This window comes from Tamandua tetradactyla, chromosome 2 (genome assembly GCF_023851605.1).
Source record: "Tamandua tetradactyla isolate mTamTet1 chromosome 2, mTamTet1.pri, whole genome shotgun sequence".
Taxonomy (NCBI): Eukaryota; Metazoa; Chordata; class Mammalia; order Pilosa; family Myrmecophagidae; genus Tamandua; species Tamandua tetradactyla.
Window position 1 is genome coordinate 99345104 of NC_135328.1, and position 19087 is coordinate 99364190.

General features: G+C 41.7%; 1 protein-coding gene across 11 annotated transcripts in view; it reads right to left on the reverse strand.

The window, feature by feature from the left end:
• APBA1 (amyloid beta precursor protein binding family A member 1) overlaps positions 1-19087 on the reverse strand; it is a 255799-nt gene that overhangs the window by 20578 nt on the left and 216134 nt on the right. For 10 of the 11 annotated variants that reach the window (XM_077148380.1, XM_077148382.1, XM_077148381.1 and 7 more), the window contains 5 exons: positions 15405-15437; positions 14296-14382; positions 13519-13704; positions 9384-9563; positions 7348-7560 (listed from right to left, as the gene is read on the reverse strand). In XM_077148380.1, the coding sequence (XP_077004495.1) occupies positions 7348-7560; positions 9384-9563; positions 13519-13704; positions 14296-14382; positions 15405-15437 (699 nt within the window). The remainder of the gene's footprint in view (positions 1-7347; positions 7561-9383; positions 9564-13518; positions 13705-14295; positions 14383-15404; positions 15438-19087) is intronic. The other variant, XM_077148391.1, reaches the window with a different exon arrangement.

Sequence of the window (19087 nt, forward strand, 5' to 3'; positions counted from 1 at the left end):
GGCTAATCCCTTCAGGAGAAGGTTGGGTGGCCAATTCTTCAAGGCAGGCTGGAGGTGGGGCAGTTATGTCCTCAGGGCAGACTATTACAGGGTTATCTAGAGAAGGCTCAGCATGGTCTAGGGTTTCAACCTCACCCCCAACATCATTATCAATCCATATGTCACCATCCCATTTTTCAGGGTCCCACTCCTTTCCAATCAATGCCCTTACTTTAACAGCAGACACCATGCAAGACTGAGATTTCAGTTTACATTGTAAAGTTGCTACTCTAACAATAAGATTCTGAGTCTGATTTTCAGAGATCTCAAGTCTACGGCTACAGGAAATAAGATTTTCCTTCAGGATACTCATAGAAACGTCTACATCTTTCAGACGGCGCTTAAGCTTCTCATTTGAAGCCTTAAGCCCATCCCTTTCACCCTTTAATGTAGACAGTGTATCTAACAACAACCAACCAACATCTCTATAACTCTTATTTCTACAAAATTCTGTAAAGGTGTCAAAAACATTATCTCCCAGAGTCTGGCTTCGTACAAGCGGAGCATTAGGAGAATCGAATGATGATATTTTGACTATCTCCTTTGCCAACTCACTCCATGGATTGGGAGTGTCATTCTGATTACAGGAATCAGAGTCCTTAGTGTCTCTGAGTCCAGTCAGAGTAGAAAACCATTCATAAAAACCCATTTTTAAGATTCTGTTCCTTAAGAACCACTCCTGGTACCAAGATGTATTAGTTAGGGTTCTCTAGAGAAACAGAATCAACAGGGAACACTTGCAAATATAAAATTTATGAAAGTGTCTCACGTGACCGTAGGAACGCAGAGTCCAAAATCCACAGGGCAGGCTGCGAAGCCGATGACTCCGATGGATGTCCTGGATGAACTCCACAGGAGAGGCTCACCAGCCAAAGCAGGAATGGAACCTGTCTCCTCTGAGTCCTCCTTAAAAGGCTTTCCATGATTACATTTAGCATCACTAATTGCAGAAGACACTCCCCTTTGGCTGATTACAAATGGAATCAGTTGTGGATGTAGCTGACATGATCATGACCTAATCCTATGAAATGTCCTCATTGCAACAGACAGGCCAGCGCTTACCCAATCAGACAAACAGGTACCACAACTTGGCCAAGTTGACACCTGTTCCTAACCATGACACCCCTTACCTAGGTTGACACACACACACAAAAGAGGATGCAAATAAATAAAATTAGAAACGGAAGAGCAGACATAAACCACTGACCCTGCAGAATAAAGGAGGTAATGAGAGAATACTATACGCAACTATATGCTAATAAACAACGTAGATGAGACACCTTTCTAGAAAGGCATGACCAATCTACATTGACTCAAGAAGAAATAGACCTCAACACAAAGAAAATTTGGGGGGACACTGTTTCAGTTTGCTAAAGCTGCTGCAATGTAATATACCAGAAACTTTTCAAAGGGGGAATTTATTAAGTTGTAAGTTTGCAATTCTGAGGCCATGAAAATGTCCAATCTAAAGCATTTAGTGAATGAATGATACCTTGATTCAAGAAATCGCCAATGGCTTTTGGACCAAAAGGGGAAAGAGAGAAATGAGACCAAGTTTCAATGGCTGAGAGTTTTCAAAGGCAGTCGAGAGGCTATCCCAGAGATTGTTCTTACGCATTAAATAGCTATCCCATTTTATCTTATGGTGTATTGGAGTGACTGGAGGGAAGTACCTGAAACCACTGAGTTGTGTTCCAGTAGCCTGATTCTTGAAGATGATTGTGTAATGATCTAGCTTTTACAGTGTGACTGTGTGATTTTGAAAATCTGGTGTCTGATGCTCTTTTTATACAGGGTATGGAAAGTGAGTAAAAAAATATGGCTAAAAAAATAAATAAATAATAGGGGCAATAAGGGGTAAAATAAATTCGGTAGATTGAAATACCAGTGATCAGTGAGAAGAAAGGGTAAGGGGTATTGGATGTATGAGATTTTTCTTTTTCCTTTTTTATTTCTTTTTTCTGGAGTGATACCAATGCTCTAAAAATGATCATGGTGATGAATACACAGCTATGTGATGATATTGTGAGCCACTGATTGCACACCAGGTATAGACTGTATGTGTGTGAAGATTTGTCAATAAAAAAAAAAGAAAAGAAAGAAAAGCTGATGGGTCCAGAATACCTCTCTCAGCTGGAAAGGCACATAGTGATGTCTGGTAGCTTTCTCTGGTGGCATCTCATTTCATAAAGATTTCCCTGAGGATGTTCTCCTTCTGCATCTCTTCTATCTCTGGCTGTGTAGCTCTCTCAGCTCTGAAGCTTTTTCCAAAATGGTTCCCTCTTAAAGAACTCACAGTAAGCAACCCCACCTTGAATGGATGGAGACATTGCCATGGAAACCATCTAATCAAAAGTTACCACCTGCAATTGGGTGGGTTACATCTCCATGGAAACAATCAAAAAGATTCCACCCAGAAATATTTTTTTTTCTACCTTTTTTTTTTTTTTTACATGGGCAGGCACCAGGAATCGAACCTGGGTCCTCGGGCTTGGCAGGCAAGCATTCTTACCTGCTGAGCCATTGTGGCCCGACCCAGCAATACTGAGTGAGGATTAACAGACATGGATTTTCTAGGGTACATAATAGCTTCAAACTGGCACACTAGATTCAACAGACCATAGCTTGTGGCTGAAGGCTCTGGCTGCCCCAGGCCCTTCTTCCTGCTTGGAGAATTGAGGAAGGGGAGGTCTCAGTACTTCCTGCAGGACCTGCCCAACTGGACTCCCATCTAATAAAGCAGCTGGGGAACCAGTTAAAGTCAGTCATAATCCCTGTCCTCCAAAAGGCTAGGGTGAAGGGGAGAAACTTCCTAAAAGAAAGAAGGAGCAACCAAAGGTTGGGTTAGCAACCTTTCCTCCAGAAGAGAGCCGTCCCCAGGGGAGGGATAGGGATTCAGAGAAAAGGCAGACCCTATTCTATTCTACCCATATCCCCAGCATCCCCTAGAGGCAGCATCTAGATTAATTTATGAATGGATCCAGGTTGTGCTAAGGGTGAAGTGGATAGGCCTGGGGAGAACAGCCTGGCAGGTGACTTTTTGCCTCTTTAGTATATATGTACACAGGAAATTCCACAGCCACTAGTGATCATCACTCCTTGACTGTTCTGCAAAAATACTTCTCTGTAGAAGGTCAAGTTTTAGATTTCACATTTTATAGATGAGGACAATAACAGAGACAGACATGAAAGCTGCCTTGTCCAGGGGCTCTATGGAGTCAGGACTGGATTTGTGAACTTACCTGCTCATGCCCTCTACCTCCCTCACAAGCACCGTGCAGAACACAGAGGTGAAACATGTATTAGACAGCTTCAGGCCAAATAGAATCTGTAGCAAGAGCACAACTTGCCTCTCTTGAATGGCAGGAGTGCCCAATAAGCCTTTTGCTTTTAAGTAGGGAGGTATGTTTTATACTGAGGGATAGATAGGGGCTAGTTTGTGTCTAGCTATCTGTCTTTATTATGCTTGGCCAGTATCTATAAACCAGTAGTTCTCAAAGGATGGCCCCCGGACTAGAGGATCAGCATCACCTCAGTATTTGTGAGAAATGCTGGCTCCTTCTTAGAGATACTGAATCAGAAACTCCAGGAGTGAGGCCAGCAATCTGTGTTAACAAGCCCTCCAGGTGATTCTGATGCACACTTAATTTTTAGAACCACCTGTGTGGACTCACAATGCAAAGCAATGAACACATCTGCACCTGGGTGACTTAATTCTTGTAAGGGATGACTGGACTGAAAGTTGTCAATTCGGTACTCATACTTGGGGCTGGTGTGCTCACTGAGAGCAGAGACTAGCAGGGTTGCGGTACAGGATGGCTGTGGGAGAGGTTGCTGGCCAGTCACTGCATAGCCCAGTCTCCAATCAGCAGGTCTGTACCTTGTGTGAGCACCTTAAGGTCACTGTCACTCCCAAATCTCATTCTGTTGATGAACCACAACAGTAACAACTTCCTGTCATTGAAGAGTGACTGTTGCCAAGCACTGACTCTGGAGACTTACAGGAGCTTTGTCATTTAATCTCCTTAACAAATTGGCAACTATAATTAGCCCCATTTTATAGAGGAGGAAACTGAAGCTCAGAGCTGGTAAGTGACTTACCCTAATTCACTTGCAAGATTCAACCCCAGATCTGGTCTGAATTCAAAACCTACAGTTTTATCTCCTGCACAATAATCCATCATATCTACACGGGAGTACGTGGGCCATTCAGGAATAAGACTTGCTCAACAGGAAAGTCAGGGAGAACAAAGAAATACCCCCAAATCTTTTATTCCAGCTTTGAATTGAGGCCATATTTTTAGTTTGCTTTCCTACATGCCAAGCTTCTTCCAGGCTCCTGGGCCTCATATTCCCCCCTCGCTTTACCTCTGCTTTTAAATTGATTCTAGTTGTGCTCACAATGGCTGAATTTCAATGGACTCAGTTTAATTTCACCACCTCCAGCATCTCCACCTGTCTCCTCAGAGTTCTGACTTGTTCTATTTTGGGGGGTATCTGAGTCCCCCAATGTATATCATTGGACTTATGGGCTTGTTGACCTGCAGCAGTTATCAGCTTCTTGGTGGTTTTTGAGCATCTCTGGGAAACTGAGATTAAGAAAAGATGCTTTTAATGCAGAACAATGGAATGAACCAAGTATGGATTTCCTTGGGTAAATAAAAGTTATGAAGAAGCAGACCTTCCGCACAACAAAGACCTGCCGTCCACATAAGCAATGGGAGACACTGGCTTTTTGCTCCAAACAGCAGACTGGCATGGGTTGGTGAAGAGGCCTCTGTTGGTACCAGAAGCCCTGGACTCAGGTTTTGTTTCTGCCATGGCAAGAGAAACCACACCCTTTGCTCGACTTTCCCCTACCTCCATCTCATCTTCAAAACAAATGGTGAAACTCACTTAAGTCCCTTCCAGTTCTAACAGTCTATGTTTCAGCCCTTTATATATATTTTCCCCTAAATATCTTACCTGAAACACAATCTCACCATCACACTGAAAAACACCTATTCCTAAAATTTAAAAATAAGCTTTTTTTCAAAGGGAGAGGCGAGTCAAACATCATATATGCATAAATTCCTCCCTTCAGAGTTGTGCTCTCATTCATTTAATCAATTTTATTGACCACTAGTTATATGCCAAGTTATATATTAGGCACTGGGGATTTAGCATTAGAGAAGACCCCCTGCCTGGCCTCCAAGAGCTTAGGGCAATACTGGACGATACTGTTGCTGTTAACTAACTAGTGTTAGTGCGAAGTGTCGGGCACGTAACACAATAGCCACAGTGGACTTCAGTCCTTTACCTCTCTCAACAATCACATGCTGTGAGACCAGGAATTTGTGGGAAACAAGGGCTGAGAATGCTGAAGGCAGGGAGTACATCATTAGAATTACAAACCTTCAGGCTTTCAGTGTTTACACTTATTAAACACAGGGATTATTTAGTTATGCTGGTGTGATACAGAAAAACTGCTCCACTGAAAAGCAGCAAATACAAAGCTGCTCCCTGAAAAACAGAATGGCTCATTTTCCTCAGTGTTACCTTAAAAATTCACATTGCACCTGTGAGTTCTTTCCTTTCATGTAAATTGATTTAAGTTGTCTGATTTGTCCCTCCATGAAAGAATTTCTAGACTGGGGAAGTGTGTTGCAGGATGAGACTAGGAGATATCACAATTTGAAATAAGCATACCATGCATTTGCCATGCCATCCCTAATCAGTGCTTCAAGTTGGGTCCTATTATCTTGGATTTCTGAGCTGCCATTCTATTGGCAGTGCCAATTAAGTAAATGGTCGTTGTGTCCCCATGACAACAGAAGAATGGTGCCGCAAATTAAGAAATATGTTGGGAGGGGAAGGCCAGGGAAGTGGGGAGGAGAGAGGAGAGAAGCCAGGATGGTCTCTATAGTAACAGGAAAACAGAGCCAGACTATCCTTTGAAGGAAAGGGAAGCTGTTTTCTACTTAAGAAGGCAGGGTATGGAGGCAACAGCATGGACAGAGGTAAACTGATAACATGCTTTTCCTACCAATGATTCTGCTTTAGGATTATGCCAGGAGTAGTAAGAGCTAGGAAAAAGCAATTAAAATAAGTCTATAATTAGGGGGAGAAGGTCAATATTCATATAAAAGTGGCAAGACAGAGAATACAGGACTTCTAGCCACTGCAGCTCAGAATGTGGCCCCCAGACTGGTGATGGCAACACTGGGGACTTGCAGGAAATGCAGAATCTCAGGCGCCACCCCAGCCAGATGAATCAGAATCTGCAACTGCACAAGCTCCCTGGGTCATTCAAATCAAAGTTTGAGAAGCATGGATTTGGCAGGCTGGGGTTTGCTTGTTAAATTCATCCTAAAGAACATCAGCACCACTGAAACAAGCAATAGGAAGCCCTTTACCTGCAGCAGCTCCAGTGGGTAGAGAAGTGTGAGCATCTGTCTCAGGGCAGGCAAAGAGAGGGTGTACTGTTTGTAAAGAATTTAAGAAAAACAGAAAATATCTACAAATGCTGTGTGGAAGAGAAATATTCTCATTCAAACTGGCCAAGCAACCAGCAAGTACCAATGTGCTTGAAAGACTCTATATAGCATCTTTTCTAAGAGAAAAACCTTGTTCCATCGCCTCAAATAATCACATTTAATTTTCCTTTAAGGAGATTTTTTTTCTTAGCCTAATGAAATAACCCTAATTCCAGTCAAAGAAGAAGTAATTGTGTTCAGGTATATAAAAAAGGAGCGCTTGGATTCCAACATACTTTCCTTCTCCTCATGGCAGCCAGCATGTGCAGATTGCATTATGTGGGCTCTGGGGGAGGAAAAACTCACCTGGATCACAGCCATGGTCACTGTGAAGGAAAAAGTGCTCTCTGATTTGCAGCATTTCCATGATTTGTAATGGGATGGCAGTTATCTCAGGTATATCTAATTGTTTGTCAGTGATTGCCTGGATAGTCTGCCAGTGTCTGCCAGTGATTGGATTGTTGTGTTGAGGTAAATTCTGTTGAGGCTGAGTTAGAGGAACAGCTTAGAGGGAGAGAGTGCTGTGATAAGTGATGCCTGCTCTGGGGATGGCAGCAGCAGTGACGTCATATGAGCCAGACTGTCCCTGATTCAAAAACAATTTTGGAGAGGAATCTGTAAATCGCCTCTTGATGTGAGACTACCTGAGTGCAAAGTCTGTGGCTTTTTATAGTTGTGCCTCCCTTGGCACCTGACACTTAGACTGTGTACATAAACATTATCTGAATTGCAGCTATACTTTTGCTGCCTTTCAGGTCTGCAGTATAAGCTAGTTTCTTTCATGTCCAATTACCTTAATAATGCTCTGGCAGGTAGATAGAGGCAGGCCCACTAGGCTGGTGCCATTAATGGACATAATTTGGTCCCCAATATTCAGCTTCCCTGATTTCTCTGCAGGACCTCCATGCATCATGTTGGCTATAATCACAGTGGGCAAGATGGATCCCCAGCCGGACTCCACAATCACCACACCCAGAATTTCTCCTTTCTGCTTCTCTATGAAAACCTGAAAGGAGAAAAACACTTAGAGAGTTCAAATCAGCAACCATTCACAGCAGTGAGCAAAATCAAATCGCTTTCTCCATTCCTGCCTTTTCTTAAAAGGGAAGACACCTTCCCTGATGACTCTAGCCCAAAAGAATCCCTGACTTCTCTGTAATCCATGGTTTCTGAAGTTTTTATGAAACAATTTAACTAGGTCCATACCTTTGTAATTCTCTCTTGTTACACAAAAGTGATATTGCCTCAGTAATACAACCATGAGAAGCCTCAGGTTTTTACATTTCTATAGCCCGCCTAATGGCAGAGGAAAGTTGCTCGATTGGTGGTAGCTTTGGTGGCAAGTTATGGATTCTGGAAATAGCTTCTGGATTCTATATACAGGTTCCCCTATCCCACAGTGCTTCACGAATTATCTCCAGCATTTAACATTCTTGAGCTAAAAAGAAATAATTATGTTACAGAAACACCTATCTGTGAGGAGAAAGCTGACGAAAAAGAGAAAAAATGATGCTAAAGTCGATACAATTCCCAAAGTTCTGGACATGCTTAATATTTTTGGAATTGACTGTCAAGCAGAGAGGATGGGAGTGAGTTTATTGGCTACTTAAAGCCTGGTATGGTTTGTAGTGATGCCACAAAGTGATAAACATCCAATAGTGTGTGTATATTTATTTATTCATTTTCATAAATACATGTAAGCTCAAATACATATCGTAGTGGCTGCTATTGGTGGCTGCCGAAATCCCTCTCCTTGGCTGCTGCTCCCTTCCCCCAGCTGCTGAAGCTTACAGCTAGCCCCTTTCCTGGAGACACCCCACCTTCCCCCCGGCCAATGACAGCTTGATACAGGGTATACAAGGGTTTGCCAGCTTTCTTGCCTCAAGGTGGGGCAAGTCTGTCTTGTAATTTTTGCCCCCCAGTTTTTTGTTGGATCAGACTAAAGCTCATCTCCAGATGAGGCCACATTCTTCCATAGCATCCCCTCCATCCTGCTTTCCATGTTCCCTTTTTTTTTCTGGAGCACACTCAAATAAATAAATCATTTGAACAGGAATTCTCACCTCAGGCTCTGCTTCTAGGGAATGTGACCTAAGATACCTTACATGAGCTAATGGATAAAATGATCACTTTCTCATTAAAAGACCTGTTTTACCTACTAAAGTCCAAACTCCACTGCTGGACTTTCCAGTTCTCTGGTTCTGACCCAAACCTCCTTGCTGGCCTCTTTTGCTCCAGCCAAGCTGTCTCATTCTTGGTTTGCCAGACAAATCCTGTGCTCTCTGACCTTCCTGCCTCTGCACTTTACTTTTAGCCCTGCCTGTTGCACTCTCCTACACTTTCCAAATAATGCCCAGCCCCCCAGATCAGCTCACATGGCCTCATTTTTAAATCCAGATACTCCAGATAAACAGGCCATTTCTGAAGGAAACCCAAGCTTCCTTCCAATCTCCCACGTGAAGTCCACTAGTGCTCATATTGGCACCCTCACTGAACTTTCTCGGTACCCTTACCTAGACTGTGGGATTCACAAGGGCAGAGTTAAGGTCCTAAACACACCTCTGAACCCCACCAAAGCTTAGCTCTGGATTCCCACAAGCCAAGGACACTCTGCCTCACTGTCTGTGCCATTTCACAGTGTTTAATAATAGGGCCTCACAGAGGAGAGCCAGCAATGGGCATGAACCCTTTAGCAATGTCTCCCTCCAAACTCCATACTCTTTGCCCTCAGCTGCTCTGCCTTCACTTCCCCAGCCTGGTTGCCCATATGTCCACAGTGTTTCCGCCCAGCTGACCCAACTTGGAGCATAGCTTCAGGGAAGTACCTACATCTTTGCAGTTTTCAGACTTGGAGAAGTGGATCAGGTCATCATTGTACATGTCTTGTGTATTGAGTAGGTCACTATATTCCTTCTGGCTGAGATCTTCAGGGTTAATCCCATTGGCCCTGAGGAATTCCTGGTAGGCCACGCTAAATGCCTGCCCAATGGACTGTGCAATCAGCTGGGCCTAGAACAAGAGATAGAAAGATAGAGGTCAGTTGGGTAGCACTGTTGATAGACAGCCTGGTGCACTTTCCCATCAGGACTGTGAGCCCTAGACATCAGCCAGAGTAGGGGTTCTACATGGGGCACTATTGCCCATCAGGGGCCTTTTTTTAAATCAGTGGGGACATTTTTAGTTATGACAATGATAGCAGGCAGTAACCGGCATTCAGTGGACAGTAAGAGATGTTGGACATCTTGCCATGAAAAGGTCAGTCTTATGTAGGGATGAGTGATTCTACATGCTGCACAATATTCAAATATCCCACTGGACTGTCCTGTAGATGTAACACCCATCTCTGATTATCTAAGTCTAGGATGCAAGTCTAATTACTATATAAAGACTTTAATTGCATGGCTCAAATATACAATGAATGTTTTAAGAATACAACTACTGGGTAAACTGAGGGAAAATGATATTTTGTCCATAACAGGAAAATCACTTACAGCTCTCTGCATGATACCTGAGTTGCCAGTAAATCCCATAGAGTTTAGCCTGCACTATACTGTTATACATAGTGATTCTGTGTGTGCATATATGTATATTTAGCCTACTATTAAAACTGTCAAGTTGGAGGTGTTGACAGTGTTCAATGGAATATTATGTTCTCTTATATCCAAACTCTTTGTCAGGTAGGTGCAATCATCTGATTACTTCATTATGTCTTCTGCTATAGTTGGACCCAAGCTTGTTCATACTGGAGTAAGTACAATTTTATTTTAGTTTGATTTCCTTTTATTTCTCCTTTAGAGTATATTTATGGCATTATTTTATTTATGGGAAACTTTAAAAGGGGAGGTTATATTATCTGCAAAATTCATTTCAGGATAGTTAAGGGGGCATTACAAAACCCTTGTTGTGAAAAGGGAATGTTGAATCCAAAGGAGTTGAAAAACCTTGACCTAGTCCCACCCTGCATTATAAAGAGACTGAGGCCCAGAGACACAAAGGACCCGCTCAAGGTCTCATAACTCACAGTAAGGGAACTCTCTTTTCAATGTTCTTCTGCACTGGGCTTTGATAACTCCTCCCTGTATTAATTAACCAATATTATTAATCGGGATGGCCAACAGCAACTGAGCACTTCCTGTGTGCTTATGCTGCATAAGAAGCTTTACAAGGACTACTGCATTTAATCCTCCCATCAGTTCTATGACTGATATCCACAATCATATATCTAAAACCCTTGAGGTTGTGTTTTACATTTCAGTAATTTTCAGATTTTAGAAAGGTAACAGTACATATACCATACATTATGTAATAACCCCTTAAACACCTGGATAAGTACTCTATAAATGAACATAGTAATATTTCTGTAGCAAAATGTGTAAGATTCACGGTAATCTGGACAAATATTATAAATGGCTCATAGGCAGTTCAGGTTAGTTTTTTTCTGCCAATTTATTATATTAAAAAACACAAAAACTTTTGTTTCTCAGAGCTTTTTAGACTTTGGAATTGGGGCTCTGTATTACTATCCCCATTGGACAGAACAGTAAAACAAGGTTCAGTAATGAATTTGGCCCCTCCCTGGGTAGGTGGGGCCAGGGGCTGAATCTGGCAGCCTAACTCCAAAGCTCACCTGCCCATCCACTGCATGGCATTGCTTCACTGTAAGAATTTAACAGGTAGGAAAACAAATACAACCAAAAATTCTAGGGCAATGTTTTTAAAACACACATAATTTTAATCTCCATTCCTTCCTTTCCCTGTCTTCCTTAATTTTTGGTAAAAGTAGCTAATCCACAATGAGGTCTGAACTTTCTGCATGGCTGGCCATGGGGAAAAAAATGCTTAGTTTTTCTTATTCTGACAACCTGGTGACTTTACATGCCAAGCCTTGCGAACCACTTAGAGAACCACTGGCCTGCATCTACTGTAAGACTGGAAGGCAGTGAGGCATACCTTCTAGCATCAGAGAGGCACTTTTAGATGAATTGAAAGTACATGGTTTGGAACACTGGTGGAAGACTTCCTGTCCATCATGGATGGATACAAGTACTGAGATTTATGGACCACTGCCATGTGCTTTGAATGTAGTGTCTACCTGACTGAGGCATACAGCAGCCCAATGAGGGAGGCACTATCATTTTACAGAAGGGGAAGCTGAGGCATAGCAGCCATGTAGCGGGTATATGGTGGAGGCAGGATTTAATCCCAGCCCTCACCAGTTCTGGAGCCAACACTCTTCATTCATGGTCTCCTGGAAGCAGAGAGGTAAGATTTTTCAAGTCCACTGCTCTCCTAACTTTTGCTTCTCTGTTTTTTCCTTTGTCATCTCTCAAACCAGACTCAAAGGGACCCTGAGGAAAAGAAACCCTTCCTACAAGCACCAAGCCAGGTGAAAGACCAAGACCAAGGCAGAGGGTCTTACAAGGGTTCTTGGGGAGCAGAGCTATCTCCACCTTTTCACCGGTCTGCAGGACATATGAGACTTAAGATTCTGACTTTTAAGTCTTTCAGAACTCTGCAAACTTCTAAAATTCACTTCCCAGTTTGCTTTTTTAGCCACATTTTTAAAGGAACATCAGGGAAAGTGACAGGAAGAAGCAATTCCAGCTTTCCACCTTCTCAGCAACACTTGGGAGTGCTTTCTAGAGAACAAAATCCACAAAGGACTGTGACAATAAGCCTAAGTATCTCTTCCTCTCTAAGGTTTCAGTCATAGCAGTTCTGATCGTTTTGAGGAAAACAGGGTTGCCTCTAATTCCTAACTTCTTGGAGGAAGGCAATTTACTCCAGCTAGATGAAAACTCTACTGGAGAAAATGGCCTCTTTTAAGGAGTGCCAAGGTATCCACAGATAATTTTCTTTAAGTAGATAAGGACTTTTCTGCTCAATATGAGAATAGAACTTGTTCCACTGTTCCACTGCAGGGAGAAAAATTAGCAGAGTTGACAGCACTGACACAGCCCTCTCGAGGGATTCTGAAGTTTCTAGTTATCAGGAGGATGCGGTTCTGCCCCTGGAAGGGAAGTTACAAGGCCTGCAGAGGTACAGGGTGGGTGGGTATGGGGAAGCAATATAGGTACTGATGTGGCTTAGAGCTCTGTGACTCTGCCAGCAGTTCTATCATTAGTTGTGGAACAACCTGCAAAGAAGGATGGGCCTCACCCCTGTTGTAAACTGATTTTCTCTGTTGACTTCATCTCCTGGAGAAACAGGGTTTAGGACTTACTGGTTTTGTGGCAGCAGGAGGAACTGGCTGTTAAGTGCCAGGAGAAGTACAGGAAAAAAGATTACTATCATTCAGAGTCTTCACCCCTGGCTTGTAAAATCCTGTTGGCACTTCTCACTTAGGGAGTATCTGGGAATATGCAGGGCATTCTTTGGTTTTTAACATGACTGAGGAGAGGGGTGTTCCTGCCATTTGGTGGGTGAGGGACAGGGATGCTAATTCTCCTATAGCCCACAGGACAGTACTGCACAACAAAGAACTGTCTTCCCCAAATGCCCTAATTCCCAAGTGCCATTTGTTCAAACCCCTGTAGGACTGGCTGCCTTCTTCCCGTTTTTCCCCCTCAGTCTGAGCTCTCCAGAGACTTCACCTCCATCAGCATGGCTGTGCCTCAGGGTCTGTGCACTTGCTTTCCTCATTCTCACTTAAGGTCTCTGTTCAAATATTACCTCCTCAGAGAAGACTTCGTTCCTGAAGTGGCCCCTGTCCCTGTATCCTTTGATCATGTTTAATTTTCGTTATAGCACTAATCACTACCTAATTTTATGTTAAGTATTTATTTGTTTTCCCTCTCTCCACAGCCCTGATGATGGGTCCCTTGTCTCTTTTATTCTAGCACTAGAACAGTACTGGACACATAGTAGGTGCTCAATAAATATATGTTTAACATAACTAGACTGATTCAAATTCAGAGAACTAGAGAAAGAATCTGAGAGGGAAAGCAAAGCAAGCCACCCTTACATCTTCTGACTCAAAAACATGGCAGATCATCTTGTACTGCCTTTTTCCATCCTGGGAAGGGTGGGAGGCTTCCACGTTCTCCTGGGAGTTGGAGCGGGGCATTCGCCTGCGGGCCATCAGCACAACAATGTTTCCGATGTCGGCAATGTAGGAAATGGTCCTCAGGGGGTGGTCCATCATTGTCTCCTGGAGGGCGGAAGGGAGAGGATGCTTAAGTTCAGCAGCATATAATGACCCAGGAGAGTCTGCCATTCACAGCCAGCCAAGAACAGACCACAGACAGGGTGAGGTCCAGGGCATACTGCAAAGCCTTTGCTAGCATATTTATGTATATCTAACTGTGGCTTAAAGTACTTCACTCAGCTAAGAATAACTGAGAGCAGGGAAGGGTTTGTGGCAGGTAAAAGGAATAAGAAATTTCAATCATTTGAATTTCTGCTGTAGAAGATTAAAAAAAAGATTAAAAACCTACATAGATTTTTCTTTTCTTTTTTTTCCTCATGTGTGAGTATGTGCATGTGTATGGATTTGGGGACATTTTAAATAAAAATTCTCAAAAGTTTAACCTGTCCAGGTTAATGAATCCTCTGATAAGAATTGATGAAAATTTTTAATAAACAACATTCGTGTTTTAGCTTTAGCTTAAGCATCACCTAGCAGCAGACAGTGCACACAACCTTCTAGCTTGGATGACCTCTGCCTGACAGCCAGAGGCGCAGTCCCTTAGCTACCATGCTCCTAAGCTTCCCTCTGGGAAAAGTGGGAGCTGGCTAATACCTGTGTGTCCGCATTCAGGACTTTGATTCTTTGGGTTGAAATGAAGAGATCCACCTCGGTCATTGGCTGAGATTCACCTTCAGGAGCCTAAGAGGAAAAAATGCACCAAGAGAAGGTTTTAGAAAATTACTTCAGTCTGCATACATGGGAAGAAGTTTCACTCACACACACAGGCAAGACACAGTCACCAGAACAGCAATGCAGACTCTAGAATTAGATTGCCAAGTCCGAAGGCACCACACAGAGGATGGACACATGGACGTGAGTTAGCATCTCCAAGTTACAAGGAAAAATGCAGACACCCCTTTGCTTTTTACCCCTAAAGAAGAAGTAACTCTGCAGTAGACTTGACTCCACGAACACTGACTGTGAATGGCCCTTTCTACAAGTTTCAGAGCCCAGCAGGCTGAAGGGATAAGAACACCTAACTTATACTTGAGGAACTTGGAGAAGTCACTTTGGGTTTGTCTCTGCTTGAACTGATAGGGGCTAATGTTTATGGCAGGTGCAAACTAAGCCATTTGGATGCAGTTCTGGTAAGAGGGTCTTCATGTTCATACAACCACCACAGCAACCACAGAAGCAGTAACCCACTCCAGAAACCATCCCATTAAGAAAGAGCCCCAGTGCCGCAAAGTCCCCCGAGTAGTTCAATAAGCACCTAGAAGCTCCACAACCAGAAAAAGCACATCAGTCTGTTTAATTTAGGGGTTAACTCTGCACATGTATGGTTATTAGCGAGTTTTCTTTTTTGCATCCAGCAATCTTACAAATCTACAAACCAAACATAACCCTAATTGAACAGACCCAAGTTCCTGCCACATCAATCCTCCTGGATGGAAACTTTCACACTACTGTATGATTCATTTAGCATCTCCAATCTGCTCCCTGTCATTAATCTGAAGTGAAATGACTAATGAACAACAAAAAATGGCCATTTTAGGCAACTGATTTTTGAGAAACGCTGGCTTATGGGGCGTTTAAAAAGAAATCTGAACAAAAACTTGCTGGATGCAGAAAACAAAAACGCGAAAGAATAAAAAGGTGAAACATAAACAAATGAAAAGAACAGGCATAACACCAAGCTGATGAAGTTGTTTGTACTGCACCTTCTTCCTGCTTTTGGCTAATTTCTGGGCCATCTGCTTAGCATGGAACAAACAGAGACAGGAGAATAGTTAGAAAAGATTTTGCAGAGACTCAAAGTCAAAAAGGGAATTGACAAACTAATACCGATTAATGGTATAAAGCATTTCTGTGGGAGGGGGACTGGCTTTAAAAAAAAAAAAAAAGCCCCACTCTGAAGACAATTGATTTCCTAAACCAGACTTTAGTAGGAGGCAGGAGCAGTGAGAGGAAATGAAATATTCAAATGTGGCTTCTTACATTCAACTGCAGTTGAGGTTTTCAAAGAACCAACTTTTGTCTCTGTTGATTTTCTTTACTGTATTCCTGCTTTCTATTTCATTTGTTTCTGCCTGTATCTTTATAATTTCCTTTTTCCTAGATTTTTGAGTTTAGTTTCCTAGCTTCAGGATGAAAACTTAAATTATGGATTTTCAAACTTTTTTTCTAACATAGTTAAATTTCTCTCTAAGCACTGCTTTAGCTGCATCTCACACATTTTGATATGTTGCATTTTTTTTGTATGCTATATGGCAGGGGTCACATTTCTTTCTTTTTTCATGTTAGCATCCCATTATTGCAGCACCTTTTGTTGAATTTTTGTTTTTTTTTTATTTGCTTGTTTTTGGGGGAAGTGCATGGGCTAGGAATTGAACCCAGGTCTCCTGTGTGGCAGGAGAGAATTCTACCACTGAACTCCCCTTGCATCCCCAATATGTTGCATTTTAATCACTGTTCTTTTGAAACATTTTCTAAGTACCACTGTGATTTGTTCTTTGAACCTTGGATTACTTAGAACAGTATTACTAATTTAAAAACATTTTGGGATTTTCTAGTTATCTGTTTGTTATTAATTTCTAAATTAATCCACTGTGTTTAGACAACATGCTCCTTATGACTTCTATCTTTGAAATCAGCTGTATGACCTAGTACATTATCAACCTTAGTCAATGTTCCATGTGGACTTCAAAAGAATATGCATTCTGAAATTTTTGGGAATGGTGCACTGTAAATGTCAATTAGGTCAATTAAGTTGGTTAATAGTTTTGTTCAAGTCTTTTATGCCCTGCTGATTTTTTTGACTTCTTTTTCTGTCATTTATTGAGAGAGATTGTCCTGCTATTAATGTGAATTTGTCTGTGTCTCCTTTTGGTTCTGACAGCTTTTGCTGTATATATTTTGCAGCTGTGTTATTAAGTGCACACACATTTAGGATGAACATGTCTTCCTGTTGAACTGACCCTTTTATTGTTATCTGTCCCTCTCTATCTAGTAATACTTCTTGCCTTAAGTTTGTAGAAAATGAATATAACCCATACCGAATTAGAAGTAGATGTAATCTTTCCCCCTTTGCTCATAAGTATAGTTGATAAGAGCAGAGATTCTGGAAATGAATTGTGTAAAACTGAATCCTGGCTCTACAACCTACTAGTTGTGTGACTCTGAGCAAGCCACTTAACATCTCTGGAACTGTCTTCTTTATCTGCAAAATGGGGATAAAAATAGTATCCACCTCATAGTTTTGAGGATAAAAGAATATAAACAAAGCACTTAGAATAGTGTCTGGTGTATCAGAAGTGCTATATTTGTGTTTGCTGCTCTACGATTATTATTCATCTATGTCAGGATGCCAGGTCTTGTATTTTGATAGGGTTTCCTATATATACAGGTCCTGTGTGAAGCATGGTGAGTGGACAGCCAGTCCATGGATGCTGTGGTGATGGGGGTGGAAGAACTGCACTCTCACATTTCTTGGTACTCACCTGGTTGAAAGCTCTTTCCATCTCAGCAGTACATCTCTATTTCATTAATGACTAAAAGGTGGTACCTGCACTGCCTCATTGTAAGAAAACTGGATGGATCCACTGTCTCAATACCAAATAGATACATCTCTGGTACATCCAGAAAACTAGGGCAACCCACTACCATACACACCCCACAGCTCTTACTGGTGGTCAGGAGTGGTCAGGAGTTAATGGTGAACAGTCTGCCCTGGAAAGTCTCAAAGCAGAAACTGCAACTCTTATGCTAACTGCTGCACATTACAGTGGGAATATTTCAGCATCTGAGTAGGGGCTCTGTTGCTGATACACCACATCACTCCCTAAGAGAACTCAGAGAGCCCTCTGAGAATGTTTTTACTTGCTTTGGCTATAATCCTCATGATAAAAACTGCTCTGAGACCTTAATGTTTGTTTGTTTTCTACCTCTTCCTCTGAAATGATATAGCTGTAATACAGGAATTTCCATTATTAATATTATTATTTTACCAAAACCTAAGCGCTGTTGGTCAAAATTCTTCAATCCTCTAGGAAACTGGGATCTGAAAGGAAAGTTTATCTAGCACCAATGGAATAAGCATATTCTGTTTTTCACTGGGAACTGGTGAGGAGAAGTTTCCAAAAAGCAAACTGAGTTTCATGAAAGGTATTCTAAATTAATGTTTAATTAAAAATATTTTATTCACTTAGAGTAATACTGTCTTGTTTTTAAGTCACTTATGATATCCGAGTGCCCTGGAACAAATTATAATTTAAAATTTAGACTTTTATATCAAGAAATTAACAAACAATGTTGGAAATGATGAGGGGGTCTAGAGCCAGAATGAGTACTTAGAACAGCAGAAAGAGGTCCATGAGAAACATGAGGCCAACATGCATCATAAAGCAAGGAATGACAACACCCATTTAAATCCTCGTGTTTCATAGGATTGATTATGGCTTACCACCCGGAAGGCTGTGTGCAAATGGCATAAACTGTGGCACCATCCATCCAAGCATTCAATCTATAAACGCACAATGAATGTTTACTGTTGTTAAGATACTCTCAAGGCTAGTCATGTGGAGATCCTCCTGACCGTTCTATTTCTTCTTTCTCCAGCTAACAGCTTCTAAGTGGTTCACATATATCAATGTAAAAGCCTTACAAGGAATCTGTAAGGTAGGCAATACAATATCCTCACCTTCAGAAGAGGAAACTAAGGCACAAAGAGGTTAAATAACTTGTCCAGGGTCACACAGATGATTAAGTGGTGGCACAGAGATTCAAACACAAGCAATCTGAACTATTTGTGTGACCTAGGGCAAATTTCTCATCTGTAAACTTCTCAGTTTATTTGTCTGTTGAAATAGGGTTAATAATACGAACCTCACAGGATTTTTTCTCTTCATTTTGAGGAGTGAGATAATGTATGCAGAGTGCCTGATATAAATGTTAGTATCCTCTTTACTGATTGCAGACTTCTTCAAATCAGGTGGGAAGTGACACGACATAGACAAAGCTACAATGATAGAAATTTTAATTATACAATTAAAGCATAATTTTTGAAATTTAATGAAAATCTTAAAAGAATGGAAAAACCTGATCTTTTTGGACAGGCTAGTAAAGAGAAATATTTGCTAATGTATGCTCCTTACAAAACTGCGTGGTCCAAAAAAACATCAACATTACTGTGTTCTAGTTAACATGAGCTTCACAAATGTGGAAAGAATGAATATATATATACCAGATTCAGCACAGAAATGAAGAAGTCCCTATGGCCCAGGCAGGGCTCTTCTGATTGAAAAGCAGAGAATGGAGGTAGACTATAAGGAAAGAGATATAGTGGCCAAAAAGACAGACAGGAGCGCTAACTGTATTGGCTTAAAGTTCAGCTGTGTCCAGATGG